Here is a 25,331-nt window from a genome sequence, read left to right as displayed (position 1 = left end):
TCATGTTTCCCAATCATGTAACAGTATGAGCAGTCCCAGCATGAACAAAAAAGCTGGTATGGTGAGCTTGGATCCTACAAAGGCCAATATCTGTGATGGAGATAGTGGGAGCCCTACAGACCCTGCAGGCTGAGGTTTGCACCCTGCAGGCACAATGTGTTTCTGCAAGCTCAAGCCAGGCCACCTCCAGCTCCAAACCTTGCTCCCCATGAACCCAGGCGCCCCTTGACTGACAAGTTAAATGGTGATTTTGATAAACGTTTTGGTTCCTATCAGTGTCAGCTCCTATTTCTGCTATGCTCATTCTTGTATCCCAATGATCAAGCCTGAGTGAGATTATCAACTTGCTTACTGAGGAGGCTCTGGCTTGGGCATCTCCATTCAAGGAGAGATTAAGCCCACTTCTGGGACAATTTGAGGATGTTGTTAAAGCTGTGGCAGTGATCTTTGATGACCCAAGTCGTGAGTGTACAGCTGAAGCTGCACTTCAGGTGTTGTGGCAGGGTCAATGGCCAGTTGCTAAATATACAGCAGAGTTCTGACACTTGGTAATAGACACTCAGTGGAAGAAGGCCACCCAGCATTATCATTTCTGACTTAACCAACCTAAATGACAATATTAAAGATGAACTGGCATGAGTGGAATCCCTGTCCTACCTGCAAGCTTTAGTTGACCTATGCATCAAGATCGATGACCACCAGAATGAAAGCTACCAAGAAAAAAATGCTCCTGCCAGCTCTAGTCTCTACATTACCAGTCCCTTCTTCATTGCCTGAACCCATACAAGTCAACCAGATATGGCCCCCGCTTCTCCAAAGAAGAATCAATGCTGGGCATCTGGCCTATGCTGATACTGCAGGGAACTAGGGCACTTTGGCAGGGCATCTTGATGCAAGGTCCAAGCTGCACCCGGCTTGGGAAACACCAAGCCCCAGCCCTGATAGAAAGCTGAGGTAGTGCTCTTCACCTCTTCCCTGTCAGGCCACTCCAACGCTTATCCGCTGGTATCAACGTAATGGCGGATCAGTGTCTAACACATCTCCAAGTCCCAACACCAGCTTAGAGATGCTGGTGGATGTTGGTGACTCAAGCATTTTCATGGACCTGGAGTTCACCTGAGTACACAATGCCATCACCCAGCACAAGGACTTCCCTAAGTTAGTGAAGTCCATAGATGGGTCACTCTTGGGTCACACCCAACAGACATACATGTCAGTGAAAACAAGTTTTTAGCTCTCATATATGGATGTGTGTGTGTATAGTTGTATAATTTTGCCTGTCATATTATTGTGGGTGTCTATCCCACACAGCTAACCAATACAAATAAATGACTAATTCCAATCCTGCTTGCAAAACTCTCATTGAATCAATGAAAATTTGGCACAAATAAGGACATCTGTATCAGGTAGGGGGAAGCCCTATGTGTGCTTTAACTAGATGTTTATATGCACATTGTGTTTTCTCAGTAGTTACTTCTAGTGTTACTCATTTTGGCTGCAGACATGCTAAGTATGTCTAGTGAAGACTATGGGAGTTGATTACATTCCTCTCCTTCGCAGATGTGGTCAATACCTCCTAAGGGAGTGTCTTAAAAATTACTCTGTTTAAATTTAGAAGATGATGGACTCAAGACTGTGCATTTAGTACAAAAAACCACTACTAATAGGCAATGCACACAATTGTTCCTTAGAAATAGATAATTATTTCTTTAGGCCTTCGTACATAGTAATATAAATGATGCTAAAGGTATTAGCTCTCTTACTTAAAAAAATACTATCTTAAACTCCTCTGCCTTCCTCTAGTTTTAATACCAGTTGGATGACCATATCTCTTGATATGTGTGGGAATCATTAGTGATCCTCTTTTTCTTGTTGTGTGCTTCTAGAAGATGCTCTTGACCCCAGTAAGGGTTTCAGATATACAGGCCACTTCTCAAAGAGTGCTTTACATATTTTCACCTCTTTTCCTAACAACACATACCAGCAGAGGAGAGTCAGGAAAAGGCTTGCTTACGCTTTTTCTTGTGTTTTATGTCAGTTCTCCTTCAGCTAAAACTAGAACAGATACTGATTTTCAATTTATATTTTGCAATGTAAATGGAGAATGAACACATGTCCTGTATAGTAATCAAGCTCGAGAGGGATTTAACATCCAAAATATTGATTAGAATCTGTTTGCTTATGCACCATTGATTGTGAACTGCAGTTAAATCCCCTTATCTGAAACATTGTGGTTTCTTTCTGTATGAAGAGGAGACTCACATTCTAATAATTGTCCAATAGTGATTTCATGTCACTTCTACATCAAACACACACAAAATTGGCAAATTCAAGGTACCATCCTTTCTGGCATCCATCTTTATATAGTGCTTTTTTATTTAGATAGTAATTTGATGTAATGTTATTTTACTTCAACATCTAGAGAAATATAGAGCGGGCACTCAGGTCAAAGCTTCATGCAGCTCAAGCTAAAGCAGGACTGGCAGGTGTCAGTACCTATCCCCGTAAATAGTAGGCAGTGAGCTGTGAGCCATTTATCAAGTCTGTCTTCGAAATTAGGTTAGAATTTAGGGAATATAAGGAGTCAGAGAAGATTGTAAATTACACCATGGTAATCTGATGAAAAATTGATCAAATGAAAAGTGCCAGATCAGTACTAATCTGGTACATATAACAGACCATGAGACAAACATTCTGGAAAATGTTTGTTTCCTCAAACCCAAGGTCAATTCAGATGTTTTTTCCAGTGTTCGTTCTTGGTTATAATTTTCAGTCAACAGTGTTCTGGGTATTAACCTGAAACTGATGTTTTTCTCTGACAGATAATTGTGATGATCAGCTGCTGTCTGCATTGCCTCAGTCTTCATTCAGCAGTTCATCAGAGTTGTCTAGCAGTCATAGTCCTGGCTTTGCAAGGCTTAATCGAAGAGATGGTGAGTCCATTTTCTGCTGATTTGTGCTAAATTTCCTCAATTTTTCCAAAGCATTTCATTATATAGAGAAAAATAAATAGGAAAAAGTAAATGAGGGTCAGTGAGCATTTTCAACCATATCTTGCATAGAACGTTGAAATGGTAAATAGTAAGCGTATATTTGTGTTTAAAAAATTCTGTTTAAGGTTTTAGAAAACCTATTTTATATTTATACTTTATATATACATTTATATCACTAGGAGTTAGGACACTGTCATACAAGTACTGTATCAAAGAGAGCTGTGGACAAAACTGCATATGTACTACTGGAGGAGATTTGGTAATTTTATGTAATACTAATAGTAGATGAAGTTGAATCAATTCAGAAGATCTATTTGGATAAGCATCCAAATATTTGGATACTTGCATTCATGAAATTGGATTGGAAATCTCACCCCAAAAGAGAGATTTCTAGTGTGTCTGTTTCTATCATTAACTTCAGTGAGGACAGGATTTCACTCAATAAGAACATTTCCAACATACCTGTTTTCATTCCTGGCAGATATAGATGGTGAGGGTTCTGAGTTACTGCAGAGAATTCTTTCCCGGGTATCTGCCTAGTGGCTCTTGCCCACATGATCAGGGTCTAATTGATCACCATATTTGGGGTTGGGAAGACCCTGGGGGTTTTTGCCTTCCTCTGGAGCATGGGGGATGGGTGACTTGCAAGTTTAAACTAGTATAAATGGTGAATTCTCTGTAACTTGAAGTCTTTAAACCATGATTTGATTACTTCAATAACTCATCCAGAGCTTTAGGGGTCTGTTAGAGGAATGGATGAGGTTCTATGGCCTGCAATGTGCAGGAGGTCAGAACAGATGATTGTAATGGTCCCTTCTGACCTTAAAGTCTATGATTCTATAAGGAAATGCAAAGATATATATACCAACGTGGGGGGAAGCGAGTATCCATTGGTAATGTACGTTACCTGGTTGGGAATATGGGTAATTGCAAGAAGTTGTTGAAAAAATAGATAGAATTGTCATGAAAAGTTTTACGAAAACATGTTTTTGTTTTGTGGCAATTAAAAATTTTGATGGAAATTGAAAATTTTGAATTTCTTTGATCCCCACTAATCATGGCACCATGTGTATTCACCTAACTTAGGTTGGAAGCTAATAACAAACTGCAACTACTGATATTTTGGGCCTTTTTTAAAGAGAAAGACAGCATACAGTTGCACTTTAAGTGAGCATGCAATTGTGCATGTACATTTGCAAACAAAATACTAGTAATGATGCAGGCAAATGTTGGTGTGCAATTATGTATTAAACTCTGGTCTTAATGAGTGTGTGCCCTTTATATCAACCCAATTTCCTGACCTAATTCTTATATATATTTTTCATATCAGATCAGTCAATTTCTGGAATTAAAGCATGCAAATGGAGTTTATGGTACATTTTTATTGTTTAATTAAAATGCAGTTAAAACTAGATATTATTGTGAGCAACAATTTTGCTGAATTATGGCTGTAAGATTTATTTAATTTAGGACTTGTAAAAGAGGACCCAGAAATTATTTGCTTTAACTGTTATTTAACCAACTACAATATAATAATTTAATCTATTTTGTCATGAAAAGATAATTGTTTGCATGAAAGAAGAGAATTTGTTTTAATTACTGTAAACAAATTTTCTGTTGCTAATTTATTAAAATACTTTGTTTGTGAAGGACAGCTATTTGGAAGCTTTTTGACAGTATCTGTGAGATATGAATTCTTTGTCAAGAAAGAAAAATGAGTTAGATATTCATTCAAGGACATATTGTTGGCATTGTGTTGTACTAACGGCAAATTTGTAATGACTAATTACACTCAAATGCCAAATTAAAAAATAAACATGAGTATTTAGGGCACTGAAGAGAGAAAAACAAACTTTGAAAAACCAAGAAATTGCAGTAATCAGCCTCATTAGAAATGAGAAACTCAGTCATTCTCATCAGTAATGCACTCAAAGCAATTTTTCTTTTTTTCCTGTGTGCCAAGGTGGTTCTTGATCTTACCATCAAAGTGCTATTGATGAGGAAGAACAAAAGCCTTTAGAAAAGATTTTAAGCAGCAATAAAGTGGAATGATGCAAAGTGGAGTTATTGGTAAACAAAAGCTGAGTGGCAGATGTAGCTAAAAATAATTTCTTTTTATAATTACTTTATGGAGACCAAAGTCTCAGTTAAGCTAAAAATGAAGGTGGACAATGGCTTTTTTTTTTTTTCCTTCAAAACAAAATTGCCTCGAGCTTGTTGTGACTTGGAGTACTCTCCTGTGCAAGTCCAAGATAGGGTAAGAGCCCACATTACAGGTAAGAGCCCACATTACAGGTGCATAAGAGTAAGGAAGGCTACTCACCTGCTTACGCTCTCCCTTGAGCAGATGGGCAAGCAGTGGGCAGACTTGCGGAGGCAGTTTGGGTCAGGAGGTAATAATTTACTACTGCCAGCAGCAAGCAATAAACAGCAAAGAAACAGTGGCCCAGAGGTGTGCCTCTCTGAGTCTTCATGCAGTCCAGGGCTATACCAGGGTGGTACCTAAAGTCACGGTCTAGCCCTTATTAATACAGCATTATTTCAGACCCTGAAAAAAGCTCTGGTTATTAAGAGGTATTCAGATTCATTCAGTTCACCCCTATCTATTTGATAAGAATTTACTTACATTGATAAGTACGTAAGATAAGTAATAATAATGTTTGATACTTCCAAATAGCTTTCCATCCTTTGATCTCCATGGTACATTGGAACTCATGTTGCACGCTGATTGAAACTATTTATAGTGAAGTAGAATGAAAGTCCCAAATTGCTTCATTACAACAGTGTGTAAACTGTAAATTAGATTAGTATGAACCTCCTCTTAGAATAAAATTGTTATATTAAAATAAAATGACTTCATTAGAAGAGGGGTTGACTGTATTCTAAGTGTTCAGAAGGATGCTTACCTTAGGACCATACTTTGCATTTCTTTATGATAAGATGGCAGGATTGTCTCAGGAAGGTGCACTCTCAAGAGTGTTAATTCATTTAGCTATATCTCTTAAACTATGAAACCTATCAGCATCATATTAAAATGCATTATTATTTTTTTTAATTGCCTTCTCCTTTCTCCTCCCTAATGTGTTCAGGCAGCAGTAATGATCATAGCTTTACCTCTGGCATCTTTCTATCACACGTATATCTAAAGCAGTGGGTTGTCTAATTAGAAGATTGCTGGCTCTCTGCCTACTCGTTCTTTACCCCTGAGGGTCACAGTATCCGGCAGGATACAGATCTGAATGTCTTATTCATCCATCATGCTCAAGCATTTTGTTGTTTTTAGTAGCTCGTGACCAGGCAACTTGGTTAACCACCTTTACATGGCATGGTCCAGCTCTCCCTCAAGATGGAGTTGAAAAACACTGAAAATGCCCCCTAGCCTTCTATAAATTAGCTTTAATTTAAGTTTCCTTTGTAAGTGCTGTGGTTTCAGTATTAACGCAGGGCCACCAGAGAATATTTTTTCCCACTAACAAGCTCATGATTTCTAAATCAGGATTTGACTTTTATTAAAATTTTGTGTACTTTTCAATGAACATTTCTGTAATGATATTATGCAGGTGAACATATAAAGATATTTTACTCATGAAATAAGTATATATTCATAAACGTGTGTATTGTGTATTTGCAGACAAATGAGTATATTCACATGGGAAGTGTTTGCCAAGCCAATCTGTATAGACTGGCCTTTTGGGGCTAGGAGTGGGGAAGCTGGGAGTCAGAGAGAGACTAGGAGAATGAGAAAGCTATTGACTTTTTTTTTTTTTTTTTTTTTTTTTTTTTGGTAAGGCAGCAAATCGGACTGGACAACATTCAGGAGAGGTTAGATGGGATAGAAGAGTGGAAGTTGGAGCACCTCAAAGGTCTCTTTAACTAGGGACACTTTGTATATGTTCCAGCCTGAGAACATGCAGGAAGTGTTTGCAGTTTGGCTAACTATTGAGGCAGGGATCAATGCGTGGGGACAATTATTGTATGGAATCTTCTCTACACAGCACAGGGACAAATAGACACAGGGATGCTATAGCTAAATGGATGTCTGCCGATGTGAAGTTTAAAAAAAAAAAAAAGTTGCTCACTGGTGGTAGGGCCTAGCACCCCTGTTGCTATCATCAGGGAGAACAGTGGTGCAGCAAGCAGTGGCACAAGTTTGGGGAGGAAAGGTTCATTGTAACATCCATAGCAACAGCTGCAAAGTGGTGGTGGAGAGGTTTCTCTCTCTAGGTGCTTGTATGGATCTCATCATCAGATGATCTGAATATCTATTTGAGGTCCTTGTTTCTGAAGCATATTTCAGCAGGTGGAGTAAGACAAAGGTGTGGATCTCTCTGGACATACACTTCACAAGAGAGAGAAGGAGCTTGTAAAGCATGAGCAGCTGCTACAGGGGTAAAGGAGATGCAGGAGCAGCAAATCAAGAGGGACTCCGAGGGACTAATGCCAAACTTTAGGAAGATAGAGGAAAATTGGTGGCAACTGATGGCAAAGCCCAACCGCAGCCAGCATGCTTGCTCTCAAACTCATATCAGGACTTATATGACTAATACCATGGAGAATGGGGCTACTCTCCATGATGCTCTTCTTGTTCTGAGTCTCCATGCTGCTTTAAATCAGCAGGGTATCCTGATGACGGTTGGACTGAAGAAGCAGACACTGCTATTTCCCTTGTTTCTCCATGGATTCTCCTTCTGGTAATGGGCTATTGAAGTGGATATTGTTAACTTTCCTGATGGAAGTAGACTCCAAGTGGAACAAGGCCATCCAGTGTTATCATTTATGGTTCAAACTAGACAACAATATTAAAGATGAATTGGCATGGGTGGAATCCCTGTTCAGCCCGGATGCCTTAGTCAACCTATGCATCAAGACCGATGATCACTTGACCAAATTCTGTCAAGAAAAAAGATGGTTCTCCTGACTCCCACCAGCCTTGCCAGCTCTAGACTCTGACATCTAGACATGTTCACACAGAGATGTTTGAATATCAAAATTTACAATGAATTTTACAAACAACTCATAGGCCAAAATATCTTAGTAAAACCCGTCCATTCAAGCATTTAAAAATAGCACACAAAAATGTTAAAACAAGTATGATCAATTTTCAGGCAATCAGCAGTTAGAAAAAAGGTCCAAATCCAATAAATTGTTTATAAAACCAGTGTATTTATTCGTCTTTTATCTTTTCTTTTGTTACTATTTATTGCAAACAAATAATTGATAGAAGATAGTTATCAGAAGATAATTAAAATGGGCTTACTTCCTCAATTTCATTGGCATGCAAATGAAATTCATTAAGACTGATATCTCGCATTGGTCCAAGCTGTAAGAAAATGCAGGTAGAATGAAAATGATGCAATCTGATGGAAATCTTTGTGCTTTTATAAATTAACAGCAAATCTAAGTTGATCCAGCTAACAGCAAAGCTTGTATCTCTGAGAATTACCTGACTTGAATAGGTGAAATAAAGACAAAGAGGTGATCTAAATCTTTAATGTTTGAATTGGGTAGAATAAATGATTGCTATACTGACTAATACATAATAGAGGCAGACGATGATGCATATTAATGCACAGAGGGTGAGACACTCTTGTCACCTTTATTTTCAAGATAGGAAATGCTACTTCCCCCACCCCATTTACTGAACTGATTCTCAAATGAGAATGCTCATGAACTATTTTTCAAAAGACTAAGCATAAACAGACTTTTTTTTTTCATAATATAACTTCAGTGTCTATATGCCAAATATTTTAAATATGCTCAGAGTGACATGAAAGCAAGCACTGGAGACCTGATGTGAAATCTTGACTCCTTTGAAGTCAATGGGAGTTTTGCAAGTATGCTAAAAATCATTCACAAATACATATTGAAACTTAATTTCAGGTCATCTTGTTTGCATCCTTTTTATATGCTTTTCATAATCATTTCTGCCAACAAAGTTTTGTTCCTACAAACATTCCTGGAACATGATTTACAAATCCGCAGCCAAAATCCATTGAGTAACTTAAAATGTGTTTCAGCTGGAATGACTAGCTGAGAATTTAATTTATGAGGATAAATGACTGCATAGTGGAGAGGAGGAGAGGCAAGGCCATGCAGAGAACTTGTTTATTACCTGCTTGTGACAACTTCACAGCAGTTGTAGAGGATAAGATTCCTTTAACCTGCAAATTCTGTGAAAGACAGTTAATGAGTTCAGGGTAGGCACTTTGGCTTACTGTAGAATAGAATGTAGGAGGTTCCTTATCAACAGTGATCTTGGACTTTGCCTCAAAAGTAGCAGCATCTGCCTGTACAGCAACTAGTAGGACTCCATTCATTCCCAATTCTACATCTTTCAATTGGCTCTTGTTACCCTGGAAATTCTCTGGTACTAGTTCTCCACCTACAACTTGATTCACAGAATGAGAAGAGGAGATCTTGGAGCAGGGAAAGTGGGCTGTGTAGGTGGGTAGAAATATTTATGTCAGTAAAGACAGAGTACTCAAATGTCCATAAAACTGAACACGAAAGGAACATAAATAAGACCAAATCAAAATTGATTTTCAAAAGTGACTGAAACTTGTTTATGCTATTACTTCAGTTGTACTCTAATGTAGTACAATGAAATGCAGTTTTGACCATTCCTGCTGCCTTTATTTTCAGACATTTTCAAGCTAAAACCACACTTTTTTGCCTCAGTAAAGGCTATATCACTGTGTAATGCCTTAATTAGTGATCAGAAATCTTCAGAATATTCTGATAAGAATCTGATTACAAGGGGAGTTTTCTGTCATTACAGTTCATTGAGAACCATTTATTTGTGCACTGTATCTGAGGGAAAGCATATTTACAGATTTTGAGCAGGGGGGAGTGAAGAGCTTGCAATTCATGAACTGTTATGGCCCTGATAACTGTGTCCCTTATCTGTCCTCAGAAAAGAATCCTGTTGTTCACATTTGAATTTTTTTTTCTCTATCTCACTTGGTGATGTGTTGTTAAACTGGGTAAAAGTTTACAGTGGTAACTGTGGTTAAATGCAAAAATCTAGGGACATTTCCCAATGGCAAACTTTGGCTAAAGAGAGTTACTATTGAAAGTGTGATTTAATTGAGTCCAATCAAACCCCTTTAGAGTATACCGTTTTAACAATCAAAACCCAAACCAAAACAGTAAAACCCCGAACCCCTTAATTCACAACCTGGAAACAAACAGTGAAGTGATTTTAACAGACCATTGACATCAATGGGAGTTAAGCACTATGCAGTTTAGAAAATCTCTTAGGCTATGTCTACACCTCAAAGTTAAGTCGACTTAAGTTACGTCAATGTACAGCCACCACTGTAATTGCTGTTGCCTCTCCATACTGTGCTCTTTGTGACAGCAGAGCGCATCCACAGTAGCAGCTCTTGCATCGACACAGAGCAGTGCACCTTGGGCGGCTAGCTTACTGTGCAACTGGCTGCAGGGTGTTTTGGGAAGGGTTTGCAATGCCTCATGGTTCAGCATCACGTGATGCAGGTTTCTCAATCCCAACATTCCATGGGCATCCTACTATGTTTCCAGCTGCTTTTCAACTGCCCTGGTAACATGTGAGCCAACCATCTGTGTCAGAAAGCATGGACCCTGCACTGCTCTTCGGTATTGTGCTGTGTGTTACGAACACAAAGCTGTAAGAGGTGCTCAACAGGGGAAGGAGAGGGTATTCGCCACCACCCTCACCCCAGTTCTCTCCTTGTTGAAGCGGCATGTTTGCAGCTGCACACCGGAGGCAACTATCAGCTTCCCTTGCCTTCTGATATGCCTGCCACAGCTTTTTGAGTTTTACATGGCACTGCTGTATTTCCCTATCATAGCTCTTCCCCTCCATGACCCGAGCAACTTCCTGTAGCTAGAGGAGCTGTGCCTGCACAGTCTCCTCTCCCCACTGACCCAGGAGTTCCACCACCTCCCATGTACTCCTAGCAGGAACGTGTTTGTTGCATGGAGCTGGCATGCTCACTTGGGCAGTTGCTATGTGATCTCTCCAGGCCGTGCAAACAGGAAGAGCAAATTAAAAACTTCCCGAGGCTTTAACAGGGGAGAGGTGTTCCCCTGTGTGCCTGGCTGCAGGGCAGCGTAGTTCAAAACGGTAGCCAGAGAAGTCACGGTGGGCATTGCGGGATACTTCCTGGAGGCCACTTAGGGTAAAGGAAGCAACGCAGTGTTTACAATGACACTGCATCACTCTAACTGCGTTGCTTTAAGCTCTATGCCTCTCATCGAGAAGGTTTTATTTTGTCAGCATAGCAGGTGAGTTACAGCGGCATATTGCAGTATGTACACCTCCATAGTTAGGTTGACGTAAACTGCCTTATGTTAACAAAACTGTGTATTGTAGATGTGTAAGTGACTGTGTATTGTAGTCACTGTGTAAGTGACTATCTGTATCTTTAGGCACCTAAATACCTTTGTAAATCTGGCCCTAAATCACTTCTCAAAAATGGGATTTAAGCGTTGAAATAATTTAGGCATTTTTAAAAATTATACCCTCATAAAATAGCAGGGTCCCTATATCTCAATCAACTATCATTTAAAGTGTGAATAAGTGCAAATTGAATGTTTAAATATGCTTGAAATGGACTCTGTCTTCTCCTAATGTTATAGGACTTGTCAGAAATACAATACTCTACAATTCCATTGTGTACCAGTCACAGTTATTTATGTAATGTACATAGAATTAAATTTTGTAAATTGCTGTGTATACATCACACTTCATTACATTTCTTTAAATTACTTCCCATGGAAAAACTCCTAGTTGTAATCTAGGTCAGGTCGAACAATAATGAGTTGAGAGGTTTTGAAGTGAGACTTCCAGCTAGTGAAAGCAACATCACTCAGCAATTTGGGACACATTTAATTGGTCTCTAGACAACATAAAGAACAAAAGTCTCTGCCCACCACTCAAATGCCATTTTTGGGAGAAAACCTGAAATCATTAATTTATGTTTACGACAAACTGTTTTCAGTTAAGACTCCAGTTTCAGGTTTAGACACTTTACAAAATTTATAACTCCTGTGTACTCCTAGCAGCTCCTAGTGGAGCTGGCGTGCTCAGCTGTGTTATGTGTTATAAAATAGCAGGGTCTCCATGTCCCAGTCAACTACCATATAAAGTGTGAAACTTGTGTTCATAACACTCAGCGCAACACTTTGCAAGATATTATGGATGGGGTGAGGGAGGAAGAGAACAATTAGTATCAGATTGTGAAGATTATTGAATAAGAAACCAAAAAGTGGAGCAAAATAAGACGAAAGAGATAGAAAAGGAAGCATATGGGGCCATTGTTTGATTTTTAAAATTATTTTATACAAAGTATTTATTCTAGAATTTATAATTGCATACTGTGATTCTTAAGACAGAAATGACCAGTCCCATTTCCCTTCAGAACTGCTGTGAAGAATGGATTTGCAGTAAAGCCATCCCTGTTTCATTAGGAACCACTGGTCCCTCAGAGCTGGCTGAGAAGGCAATTTAATTGAAAGCAGCCAGATTGTAGTGAGTGGCTTGAAAGTAGTGAGTGGCAAGTGCAGGGCAGAGGAAGTAGTGGATGATTGGTGGTGGTAAACAGAGCAACAGAAGGCAGTGTGTACATTGTGGATTAGCCCCATTTACAGCCATCTGTGAGAAGCCACTGGTGTAGAAAGCAAAGCTGCTGTTTGTGCTAATTAGAGCTCACTTCTGACTGAAACCAGGGTAAACTGCACCAACGTGAATTGTAGTTTATAGTAGTTTACCTTGTCTACAAAAGAGGTTTGCACTGGTGCAGCTACTCTATGGGCTGGGTCCTGATGGCTGAAATTAAGGCAAATCCTGAGGGTAGACAAGATCTAAGTACCGCTAGTAGAATCAGAAGTATTGGGAGGTTCAAAGGCTGAACAAGTGAAATGTCAGTTAAGACACAGACAAATAGTCAGACTGACATGTTCGTGAAGTCCCAAGTGTTGCCTGTCGCAGGAAGAGAATGAGACAAAAATGGAATTTGTGGCTAGGATACAATCCAGAGCTGTTGAGTTCAATGAAAGGATTCCCATTTACTTCAATTGGCTTTGGTATGGTGCTTTAAGGAACAACTCTCTTGAGATAGTTGATTTTTAAAGGCTACAAATGATATTGAAAACTGGGGGAGGAGGGGGAAATCGTGAAATAGGACCGTTATTAGAGGAAAATCTCATTAATTTCACTAATGGTGGGGAGACCCATTGCAAATGTCTAAATTTTGCAAATGAGCACATAAGTGAATAAATACAATAATACAAGAAAAATATAGCAAATATACAAAAAGGTATTTTGTTCAATCATTTCCATAGGTATAATTCAGTTTTAATTATTTGTGATGCTCTGTAATCAACTAGTGAACATTCTCTGGTATGTTTTGTATAACTAATAAAGTCTCAGTAGTAGACCAATTCACAACAGACTTTTTTATTAAATCTTTGCTGAGATGAGGAGAGAGGGACAGAATTGTGTTCATTTTTCTTTTTTGTAGATTATAAAGTGTGACGATCATCACGGGCAGATTAGCAGAACTCTTCATAATTCAGTTTTGTGATAACTGTCATTTCAAAAAGTAGTGCATCCTGGGCACAATTCAGCATGGGGGTTATGCTGTGTCCTGCTCATCTAAAACTGATCCCGTAATAGAGGAGACTGTGATGGCACATAGTGCTTGCAGACTCGTGCTGTGCTAAGGGGCATTGCAGCTGGCCAGCAAAATTCCAAAAGTGAGCAGTGCTGGTTTGAGAAGAGAAATGCTAAATTGGCATTTTGATGGCATTTTGATGGCACTTTAGCACAACCTTGGGCAGCCTCCCTCTCTGAAATTCTGATAGAACACTGAGAACAATTTAAAGCGTTGCCCTTCTGGTAGGATACACAAGGGACAGTGGCAGTACAAACACCATGCACCTTTCTATGAGGTGACTTTGTTTGGGGCACAGCTAGCATGTCCTCTGTGTGTTACTGTCTCTAAAACTATGCTGAGGCAGCTTTATTATTTCTATTTCAATATTTATGTATTTGTTGTTGTTTTAAGGTCACTGGTGTCAGGCTGGTGAATGCTCTGCTTCAACAGAATAACTAGAGGTTAAGGGAGATTTGTAAAGACACTGAGAGAACCTTAGGTTCAATATAAGTTGTTTTTTAAAAGTCTAGAAAAATAATTAGGTATTCCTTAGTGACAGGAGCAGGTTCAGCGGAGAGGTGTTTTTGAATTAAAGAAGAAAAAGAAGAAGAAAGGCTAGAGATCAGAAGGCTGAGAGTGCAGAAAATATTGGAGAAATGTATCACTTAGCAGTACGAAATGAGTTCTGTTTTTCTTCTCACCTTGTAATACAAACTATTTTTCATAGGGTACCCAGTGAAGCACTCACACACCTTCTTAAAATGTCTGTACAATATTTTACATCAAAAAGCAATATGACAGCTCTAAAGCATGTATTGGTTAATGAGCCATTGAGAGTTTAAATAGATATTTTGGCTTCATTACTTATAAGGCTCCTGGGCAATATATGTCCTGTTGTGTTTGCTTAATTTTTTGTTAAAATATTGTTTTAAGGCCTTTGCATCAATGTCTTCTCACAAATGATTATCATTCCTTTTTAGTTGCTCTTTGATTTTAGCTAATAAATATAGGAAACTCATCTTTGATCTTAGTTTTATATTTAATTAAATCTCCAGAAGACTACTAGGAAAGTTTAACAGACAGGAGATTTGGTTTGTATAAAATAATAGTAAAACAGAAAAGGTAAGACTTTGCCATAGGGATCTTTCCTCCCTTGAAATGTAAGATTCCATAAAAATAGCTCATAAAGAGATATAGCTTAACCACATTAAATCTAGCAATTCCGGGCCCCGGGTCAGAACAGTCAATGGCCCCCCTAGAAAGGGGATGGCTGAGATCTGAGTGAACTTCTGCCAGAAGTTTTTACTTATTTATTATGTGCCATACAGATTCTGAAGTGGCTGAGGATGTGGTATCTGCTACTCAGCTTCCTGGGTCCTTTGGACTCCCCAGGTTGATTACTGATGAACCCGGGAAGCTGACTAGCAGATATTGCCTCCTCAGCCACCTGAGAACCTGCATGGCGCATAATAATATGTGGGGGAGAGGCAGAAAGTGTGAGCGGCGGGGGCTTCAGGGTAAGGGGGTGTGTGTGGAGGAGAGGAGCATACGTATCTATCCTCTCATCTACTCAGGCCCTTTTAAATCTCCGGGCCCCTGAGCAATTTCCCGCTTCGCCCCATCAGTGGGCCTGAGTTTTAAACCCTTGTTTTAAAGTGGCCACTGGTTGGGAGAAGAGTCAAGTCTTCCTGTTAGTTTAAAAAGTAATTGTTGTTGAAGGAAATAGTGACACAGGAATAAATCTTCCATCTCGTTAAACCTTGATGGCTATCGAACTTCTTCAGATTGCAACTATTATTAGGATAACTACATTGAATTAAGTATTCTGGCTGCCTCTTCATCTTCTGCTTACAAAGTGCAACAAATCCATGGCCATATACATAAAGATACAGTTTTAGTAAACTGCACACATTTAGGAAAGCGACCAGAATGAAGAACTTTCAGCTCCAAATAAATATGCCTCTCCCATGTGAGCTAAAACACAAGGGGCCAGATTCATCTTTGGTGTAATTCCATTGGTTTCTCTGAAGTTACAACAGGGATGAATTGACCCCCTTGTATTTTAAATGGGGGTAGTTCAAGGGCTTTGTTTTTTATGAAATAGTGCTGTATACACTTGCCCCCCAGCAGTCTAACGTTATTCTTGCTGAAATCCTTTTTCAAAATGACAATCTCCCTACATAAGCTGAATGATCTGTCTGGGCAATTTGTATGTTCTGTCTTGTTTCTTAAATAATAACAATAATAGTTCAAAAATACATTGTGTGGGAGCAATTTCACATACTCTAAGATGCATTTTCTATTTATGCTCATATGACTAGTTCTGTGTCATTCACATGGCCAGCTGCTTGAGTTTGACCTTGAAATTGATAGGCTTAAAAGAACAGTCATGTAAGAACAACTCAGGAAGAATCCAGGAATGAAATTATCCATTAAAGCCATATATTTTACAACTCACTGCACTATTTACTATGCTTCCTAAAATGATTGTTTCAGTCATTGGGGAACTAGATATGGCTTTGACTCCATTTTTTGGATAAAAGACTGGAAAAGGTTTCTCCAAAGATATTGAAAAGGTTTTACCATTTAAAGTCTCCCCAGATGGAGTGACTAGTAATGTCATGAGCATTTTTAAATTAACTCATATATTGGAAATATATGAAAAGGAATTGCTAAATAGGTATCTCTGTCCTCAGCCTTACATTGCCTGTGCAACTTTAATTCACCCTCCCCCCGACCAGTATATGTGCATTATGATAAGTATTTAATTAGATGATCACATACTAGTCTTTCAATAGGATCTCTGCCTCATTCTGTGAACAAGATGGACCTGTTTGGGGGTGAATTGGGATTGCAGGGTGAAGGAAAGAGAAATGCCATTATGTGACATCATATTGACACCCACATGGGACATCAATACGGTTGGGAACCTTAGTTCTTCGAGTAAGTGTCAGTGTGGATCCCAGTATAAGTGTGGATGTGCCTCATGCACGATTGGATTTTTTTTTTGCATCGCCATATACCTCAGGGCATGCTCCTTGTGCCCCCTCATCCTCTCTGTACAAGGGCGTAACAGCAGGATAGCCACAACCATCCCTTAGTTCCCTCTTGCCACCCCGACAGCAAAATGGAACCCAGTGAGTGTCTGACCTGCTCTTGTCTTCAGAGACCCTAATCCAATTCTTAATCTATTTGATAAAGAAATCTTATCTTCATACTGAAGAATGATTCCTATTTAAAAGAAGAAAAAAAACAGAAAAATTGATCGACCCAACGTGTATTCCTCTGTACAGTGGAATGGAGGCTAATCCCCATCAAAGATGGACACAGCCAACACATCTTCAACCTAGAAAAGAGCCATGCTCTGGACATCAGGTAAGTGGTCCATGAAACTCACTTCAGACCCATCAGACTCCATGATAGGGCAGTAGAAAGGAAGCAAAGAGAATGTTGGCAAAATCAGCACTGACAACATTTATGCTGACCATCTCTACATTGTGAAGGTCCCAATACTGATTACTTCAGATCCTGTACTGCTGCATCTACACCAGTGACCAGGCAAGAAATCACAATATATGCTTGCTCATAAATGAGCTTAAACAGTCTGAAAGGGGGTCTCAGAAGGACATAAGACCTCAGTCCTCCAAGGGCAAAGCTCCTAAGCAATCACACAGAATAAGAGCCCCAGTGCTGATTCTGGTACCGAAGTCCATGATGGAGCTGACCAAGGACTTTAAATATGAAGTAAAGGCATCCATATCTCCCCTGAAGACATTCTGGGTACCACAGAGGCAACTGGCACTGGACCCGGTACTGGCTCCATACCACTCTGTGGTGCTACATTTTGAATAGATGATACACTCCTGATCACCACTGCTCACTACTGCCAACTTATTCCTTCCTTCCATTGAGCAGAGATCCCTCTCCCTCACAACTAGAGAGTGATTTTAAGGAGAGTATTGGGGAGCCTCCTTTCAGAGGGCCATTCCAAATGGCACAGAGTGGTACTAGATTAGCCAGTTTCAACCAGGACGATACACATATGGCATGTCACTGTGGCCACACTGGTTTTACTGGTGACTGTCCATCCACATGTTGATGAGCAGATCACCTTCCTGCATTTATAGAAAAAGGAAGAGTTCATGCTCCTTAATGGCTTCTCAGACTAGGCAAACCACAAGGCAAGCCACATCAGAACCAGATGTGGGTCTACAGAAACAGGAGACAGAAAGACAATGACTCCCATCTCCACACAAGGAATCCTCCTTGTCAACAGATCAGGCAACAATACCAGCACTTGCCCCAAAGACAGATGATCTTAAGGTCTTCCAGAACCTCTTGTCCCAAACTGTGGAGACTCTGGACACTGAGACTGAATTCCTACAAAAAAAAGTCTCAAAAGTTCTTCGACATTCTGAGCATGATGATATCAATCAGAATCATTCTAATTAATTAAGGTATTCTAGAAACATCCAAATGGCTATGGCAAATCCCAGCCACTCTTCCTCCAAGTGCTTGGAGAAAAAGTATCAGCTGCCCCCAAAAGGTTTTAAGCACTTTTCTTCTCATTCAGATCCAAGGTCCCTGGTCATCTCTGCAGTACAAAAAAACCTGAAGTCCACTGAGGGCACTCGTAAGGACAAGGACCTAAATTTTTAAAGATATTTAGGTGTTACTGCACTCAGTGTTACAAAGCCTAAATGATTTAGGAGCCTAAATTTCATTTTCAAAGGAGATTTAGATACTTACGAGCATATATCCTATGATGGGATCAGCGATGGTGGCAAGCCTAAAATATGCCATTTTCCTGTTTTCTCAGACAAACCAGCTAGTGAACTACAAAATATAATCTCTTATCCCATCACAGATGATAGTTCATAAAAGCCCTAGTCAGAATGAGAGTACCTCACCAAAAGGTTTCTTCTATGCAATTACTAGTGTGCAAGAGGGAATCAAACCGGACTGATGTGGCTGGCGATGGTTGGCCATATGTCATTGTGCATTTATGTGGCTTGCCAGCCTTGACCTGCAATTGCTACAACTCTAACTCAGGTTCGTCTATTTCCCAGCAAAAGACCACACAGTCTCACCTCACATTGTTACAGAACTGAGTTGATGGAAGGAACCCAGAAATTCATTGAGGGGTACCATTGTCTATCCCTCCCTGACAAAGACTTTTATCATAGATGCAGCAGGCACAGATTGGGGAGGCTACCTGAAGCATCTACAAATGCAAGAGACTTGGTCCGCAGAAGACATGGGGCTCCAAATCAATGTCCTGGAGTTCACAACCATCATTGCCTTCATACTTGCTCTTCAAAACTCCACAGTGCAGATGTTAATGGACAATATCTCCATGATGCACTGCATAAATAACCAAGGTGATATAAGCTAATCTCTCTGAGTGGAAGTTATTAAGCTCTGGACATGGTGTCAGCAATATGAATAACCCCAATAGCTATTCATCTCCCAAATGTCAACAACAACCTGGCAGACTTTCTGAACAATCTGTCACCACTCATGAGTAGTCACTGTGGAGGTCCATCACAGAGTCTATATTCCTGTGATAGGGGACTGCAGCAATAGACCTGCCTGCCACTGATGTCAACATCAAGTGCCAGAACTCTTGTTCCAGAGAGGATATGATTCTGGGATGATTGACAGACGCCTTCCTTCCACAGTAGTCCCAAGGCCTCTTGTAAGCTTTGCCAATAATTCCCTTGATCCCCAGAGTGATTTCCAAAATCAAAAGAGACAAAGCCATGATCATTCTGGTGGCTCTGTACTGGCCAAGGCAGTTCTAGCTAACAGATGCCCATCCAGCCTCTAATCCAGCTCTAAGTCTTCCTAGACCTGATCTCACAACTCCATTCAGACCCAAAGTCATTGCATCTGATGGTGTGCCTGAAGTTGGCTGGTGTAGGGCCCAGGGCATGGGTGGTCATGCCTAATGGTTAGAGTTGAGATCCTGGAACCAGATCCAGGGTCAGAAGGTGCCAAGCCACAAGGGTCAGATCTGGAGACAGTGTCAGGTGCCAGACTAGGGGTCTAATCCAGAGTCAAAATATGGGGTAGGTCATAGGACTAAGGACCTGGAGTGAACCAAGGACCAGGAATAGATGAGCATCTGGGATTAAGGAAGGCAGGAATCAGGAACAGGCAAGAAGACAGAGTTCAGGAATCACATAAGTAGATGGAGTCTGTAGTTGCAGCTAGCCAGGGATTCACCTGGTTTATCAGACAACTTTCTGTGCCTCTTTCTGGTTTAAGTAGTACATCCCAGCCAATTGGTGGGGCTGGATGCCTCCCCCAATCAAGAGCTTTGTGAGTTGGGCCTTTTGTGAAGTATAGCTTGGCTAGCCCCCTTCTCCGCTAGCTCAGGTGAGCTGCTGGAATGGCAGCCATGGTCCAAGCACTGCCTGGGGATGTGTGGGCCCAGGTTTGAGGCCTGCACTCCCTTACAGTTGTGCTATGGGCAGAGTACTGTTCTTACAAGAAATTCTAATACAGAACAGAAGAATATCCAGTAGAAAAACATCTTCATCCAAATGTAAGAGATTCTTGATATGGGCAGACCAATATGATCTAGATCTAGTCCAAGTCCCAGTACAAAGATCCTTGACTAAGTATTGTACTTAAAACAGGAGGCTTTTCATTCAGCTCTCTGAAGGTCTTCCTCACAGCATTCTTCAGCTTGCCATCTGCCGATACACCCAAGCTTCCACTTCACAGAACCTTGTTCTCATGGGGGACTTCGATCACCCTCACATCTTCTGGAAGAGCAATACAGCAGAGCACAGACAATCCAGGAAGTTTTTGGAGAGTGTTGCTGACAACTTCCTTGTGCAAGTGCTGGAGCAACCAACTAGGGGCCTTGCTCCTCTTGACCTGCTGCTCACAAACAGGGAAGATTTGGTAGGGGAAGTAGAAGTGGGTGGCAGTCTAGGCAGCCGTGACCATGAGATGGTCGAGTTCAGGATCCTCACAAAAGGAAGAAAGGAGAAAAGCAGGATACAGACCATGGACTTCAGAAAAGCAGACTTTGACTCCCTCAGAGAGCTGATGGGCAGGATCCCCTGGGAGGCTAATATGAGGGGGAAAGGAATCCAAGAGAGCTGGCTGTATTTTAAAGAAATCTTATTGAGGGCACAGAAACAAACCATCCCAATGTTCAGAAAGAATAGCAAATATGGTAGGCACCCAGCTTGGCTTAATAAAGAAGTCTTTGGTGATCTTAAACACAAAAAAGAAGCTGACAAGAAGTGGAAGCTTGGTTAGATGACTAGAGAGGATTATAAAAATAGTGCTTGAACATGCAGGAATGAAATCAGGAAGGCCAAAGAGCAATTGGAGTTGCAGCTAGGAAAGGATGTGAAAGGGAATAAGAACGGTTTCTACAGGTATGTTACCAACAAGAGGAAGATTAGGGAAAGTGTGGACCCCTTACAGAATGGAGGAGGCAACCTAGTGACAGAAGATGTGGAGAAAGCTGAGGTATTCAATCCCTTTTTTGCCTCTGCCTTCACAGACAAGGTCAGCTCCTAGACTACTGGATTCACCAAGAGCAAGTGATGCCTGACCGATCTGATTGCTTTCTATAAAGAGGTGATTGTCTCTGTGGATATGGGAAAAGTGGTGGATGTGATATACATTGATTTTAGCAAAGCTTTTGATGCAGTCTCCCACAGTATTCTTATCAGCAAGATAAAGAAGTATGGGTTGGATGAATGGACTATAAAAAGGATAGAGAGCTGACTAGATCATCGGGCTTAAGGGGTAGTGATCAATGGCTCCATGTCTACCTGGCAGGCGGTCACAAGCGGAGTGTCCGAGGGATCAGTCCTGGGGCTGGTTTTGTTCAACATCTTGATTAATGATCTGGAAGATGGGGTAGATTGCACCCTCAGCAAGTTTGCAGATGACACTAAGCTAGGGGAAGTGATAGATACCCTGGAAGTAGGGATAGGATACAGAGTGACCTAGACAAATTGGAGGATTGGGCCAAAAGAAATCTGATGAGGTTCAACAAGCACTTGGACTGGGACTTGGACCAGATCTAGATCATGTTGGTCTGCCCATATCAAGAATCTCTTACATTTGGATGAAGATGTTTTTCTACTGGATATTTTTCTGTTCTGTATTAGAATTTCTTGTAAGAACAGTACTCTGCCCATAGCACAACTGTAAGGGAGTGCAGGCCTCAAACCCGGGCCCACAGATCCCCAGGCAGTGCTTGGACCATGGCCGCCATTCCAGCAGCTCACCTGAGCTAGCGGAGAAGGGGGCTAGCCAAGCTATACTTCAGAGTCCTGCACTTAGGACGGAAGAATCCCCTACACAGCTACATACTGGGGACCGACAGGCTAGGCAGCAGTTCTTCAGAAAAGGACCTGGGGGTGACAGTGGATAAGAAGCTGGATATGGGTCAACAGAGTGCCCTGGTTGCCAAGAAGGCTAATAGCATATTGGGCTGCATTAGTAGAGCATTGCCAGCAGATCGAGGGAAGTGATTATTCGGCATTGGTGAGGCCACATTTGTAGTATTGTGTCCAATTTTGGGGCCCCCACTAAAAAAGGATGTGGACAAGTTGGAGCGAGTCCAGCGGAGGGCAACAAAATGATTAGGGGGCTGGAGCACAAGACTTATGAGGAGAGGCTGAGAGAACTAGGCTTGTTTAGTTTGCAGAAGAGAAGAATGAGGGGGGATTTGATAGCGGCCTTTAATTACCTGAAAGGGGGTTCCAGGGAGGATGGAGCTAGGCTGTTTTCAATGGTAGTAGATGACAGAACAGGGAGCAACAGTCTCAAGTTGCAGTGTGGGAGGTCTAGGTTGGATATTAGGAAAAAATTTTTCACTAGGAGGGTGGTGAAGCACTGGAATGGGTTACCTAGGGAAGTGGTGGAATGTCCATCTTCAGAGGTTTTTAAGCTGTGGCTTGACAAAGCCCTGGCTGGGGTTGGTCCTGCTTTGAGCAGGGGGTTGGAGTACATGACCTTCTGAGATCCCCTCCAACTCTAATATTCTATGATTCTAAGCTTGGTCTTTTCAAAGCCAATGGTTTCAAAGTTTCCTAAAGAGCTCTTAGACAATTGTCATAGAACCTGCTTCTGTCTGAGACCTCAGTTTAGTCCTTCTGAAGTGCCACTTGAGCTTCTCTCAGAATTTTCCTTATAGAACCTCTGTCTGAAGACAGTCTTTCTATTACCTATCATTTTAGTCAGGATCGTGAATGAGCTTCAGGTACTTATAGCCAAACCGCTCATAATATATTCCATAGGGACCAGATAGTACCAAGTCCACACCCAATGTTGTTTCCAAAAATTGTGTCCAAATTTCATCGAAACTAGTCAGTTGATCTGCCTGAGGGTCCTTGTCCAGTCTAAGCCTCCCCTGCCCTCCCCCACTCAGTCAAGCTTTTATCCCCTTTGCCTTCAAATCATATGACTTTCCTCTTCTTCATGCCTGGGTCCAGCAAAGGGGTCACTGATAGCACTAATTCTCTGCTTTCATTTTCAATGATTGGCCCTGGCCTACATAAGTCCATAGCTGCAATTGCCAGGAAAATCCTGCACAGTCCCTGGAGCATGCTCAGTACAAATGGAATCTTCAGAATTTTTAGCTGCAAAAGCTGTAAAAAGTCTCTGCTAAGCATGTGCAAACTGCAATTTTTAAAGGCTTATAACGGGCCAAATGTGGGTACTTTTTTCATGGGCATAACATAAGTAACATCCCTGACATAAAGATCACCTCTTTGTTAAATATCAAGTCCCTGCTTCAAATGTAGGGATGCTTTCAAAGAAATGATCCATACACGAACAACATACTTTTCCTTAGCCTTGTTTTCAGACATGGCTGAAATTTTTTCACTGAATGTTTCCAAAAACAATTAGATAGACACACTTAGCATGGAAAATTTCTGTCCAAATAGTTAGTTTGGTGAAGTTATAAGCAACTGGAAACAGGGTCTTACAAAGTTAAGTGTCAGGCAATCTTAATAATGGGTGGTTTTACCAGCTCTGCCTATAATATGCTTTTTTTCATTTCCTCCCTCCATTCCCTGTCCGCACAAGATAATCATCAGGTTTGGAATCTAGGTCCACAGCATAGAATATTTCCTTTCACTAATAAAGAGTAACTATTGAGGGTGGGGGAAAGCATGCTGCTGGTCTACATATATATAGGCCATCCCATACACTAACACACAGCACACATATTCCCAGTGGGTTACATATGTACTCATAAGACAGAAAGCATCAAAATTCCTCATTTCTATCCCTATCTCTGGGAGCAGAATGTGATCTAGTGGTCACCTGAACCTGGGACCTCTGGATATAAAAGCATGGGCCTCCAACACTTGAGTTAAATTACTACATTTTTTAGTGTGGAATCAATATCAGATTTATGTATGTGTAGTTGTCGCACAGAGTGACTGGTCCCTTCAATGGGGCCAGACTTACCTGTGCCATAATTAGCTCCCTCAGCTTAAAGGGACAGGACTCATTGTGGTGAGGTAACAACCTGATAATCACCAGGGCCTTATAAAAATAGTAGAGAACACAGTTTGATAAAGGGACCATAGGGAGCATCCACAGGAACTGAAATAGGCCCTGAAGTAGGGCCTGGAAACAGCCTGGAAGTCAGCCATTTATCCCAGAGCTGAGGGGCTTAAAGGTACCCTAGAAGTGGTTGGAAACTGAGCCTGAAGGGCAGGCTGAAAAGGAGGCTAAAGGAGGATAGGGGGGAGAAGACCCTTTTGTTTGTTTGGATGGTTGTTATCCTGCAAGGAGTTGAGGTGTTAGTGACTTGGTGTGAGGGCTAAGCTACATCACTTACTCCAACCTATGTGGGGAAGGCTGAAGAGACCCACTTTGGAGGAGAAAATTGAGGCAGGGAGGGCCTCTAGTGCCATGGTTGTGAGCAGGGGATAATAGAGGGCAGCCAAGCCTGTAACAGTGGCCTAACTGGTGTAGGATGATACAGAGCCACAATGCATTAGCATGGGTTACAGAGTCACCTAATTTGGCATGTTCCTTCTGAAAGACTGGGAAAGTGGACGAGACTTGACCCTGTTATATTAGAGACCTGAGTACTATTCCCAACTCTATCTGCTCTCATTTCTTATCTGTGAATGGGTAAATTATAATTGCCGTCTACAAGGCAGCAGCATGAGGCTTTGATTTATAATGAGGATTGTGAAGTGCATGAAAACATTAACAGCAGGAAGTGCTCAAACCAAAACTTCTGTTCTTTGGGCACGCTGTTTGTTGGATACATCAAAGCTTGTTGGTGAGGGTGGAGGGAGTTGAAGTCATCTGCACAGATTTTCTTTCTCAGGAATTTGTGAGGGCTAGAAGTTTTTGCATTGTCTCAAAACTGCCTCCAATGAGGGCCAAAAGTGCCTTAGTCATGATAAAATGGTGAGGCCTACCAACACTGCTGTCTTCCACAATGGAGACAACCCAGTCTTATTTTACCTCCTTCCTCCTTTCAGTCAGACTCCATCTGCTGGACTGCTTTAATCACATGCTGCTGCAGTCTGAGAGAGCAGCCTTAGGTTCACTGCACCTGTACAGCAGATAGGGTTAAAGTGTGAAAATTTCTTCTCACAGTCTACTGGGACTTTAGCTACATTTCATTATTAGTAGTTGGAACCTGTTGAATTTCTTTTTGGGGATTTTGTGTGCTGCTTCTGCGTTC

At 41.0% G+C, this 25,331-nt stretch overlaps 1 protein-coding gene across 2 annotated transcripts in view; it reads left to right on the top strand.

Annotated features, from left to right (window-relative positions):
• CNTNAP4 (contactin associated protein family member 4) overlaps positions 1-25,331 on the top strand; it is a 438,417-nt gene that overhangs the window by 197,362 nt on the left and 215,724 nt on the right. For both annotated transcript variants that reach the window (XM_067569202.1, XM_067569201.1), the window contains one exon: positions 2,823-2,933. In XM_067569202.1, coding sequence (XP_067425303.1) covers positions 2,823-2,933 — 111 coding nt within the window. The remainder of the gene's footprint in view (positions 1-2,822; positions 2,934-25,331) is intronic.

The sequence above is a fragment of the Emydura macquarii genome, unplaced genomic scaffold, assembly GCF_026122565.2.
Source record: "Emydura macquarii macquarii isolate MOO-44397 ecotype Brisbane River unplaced genomic scaffold, CSIRO-AGI_Emac_v2 contig_2897, whole genome shotgun sequence".
NCBI lineage: Eukaryota > Metazoa > Chordata > Testudines > Chelidae > Emydura > Emydura macquarii.
This window is presented reverse-complemented; position numbering and strand designations above follow the sequence as displayed.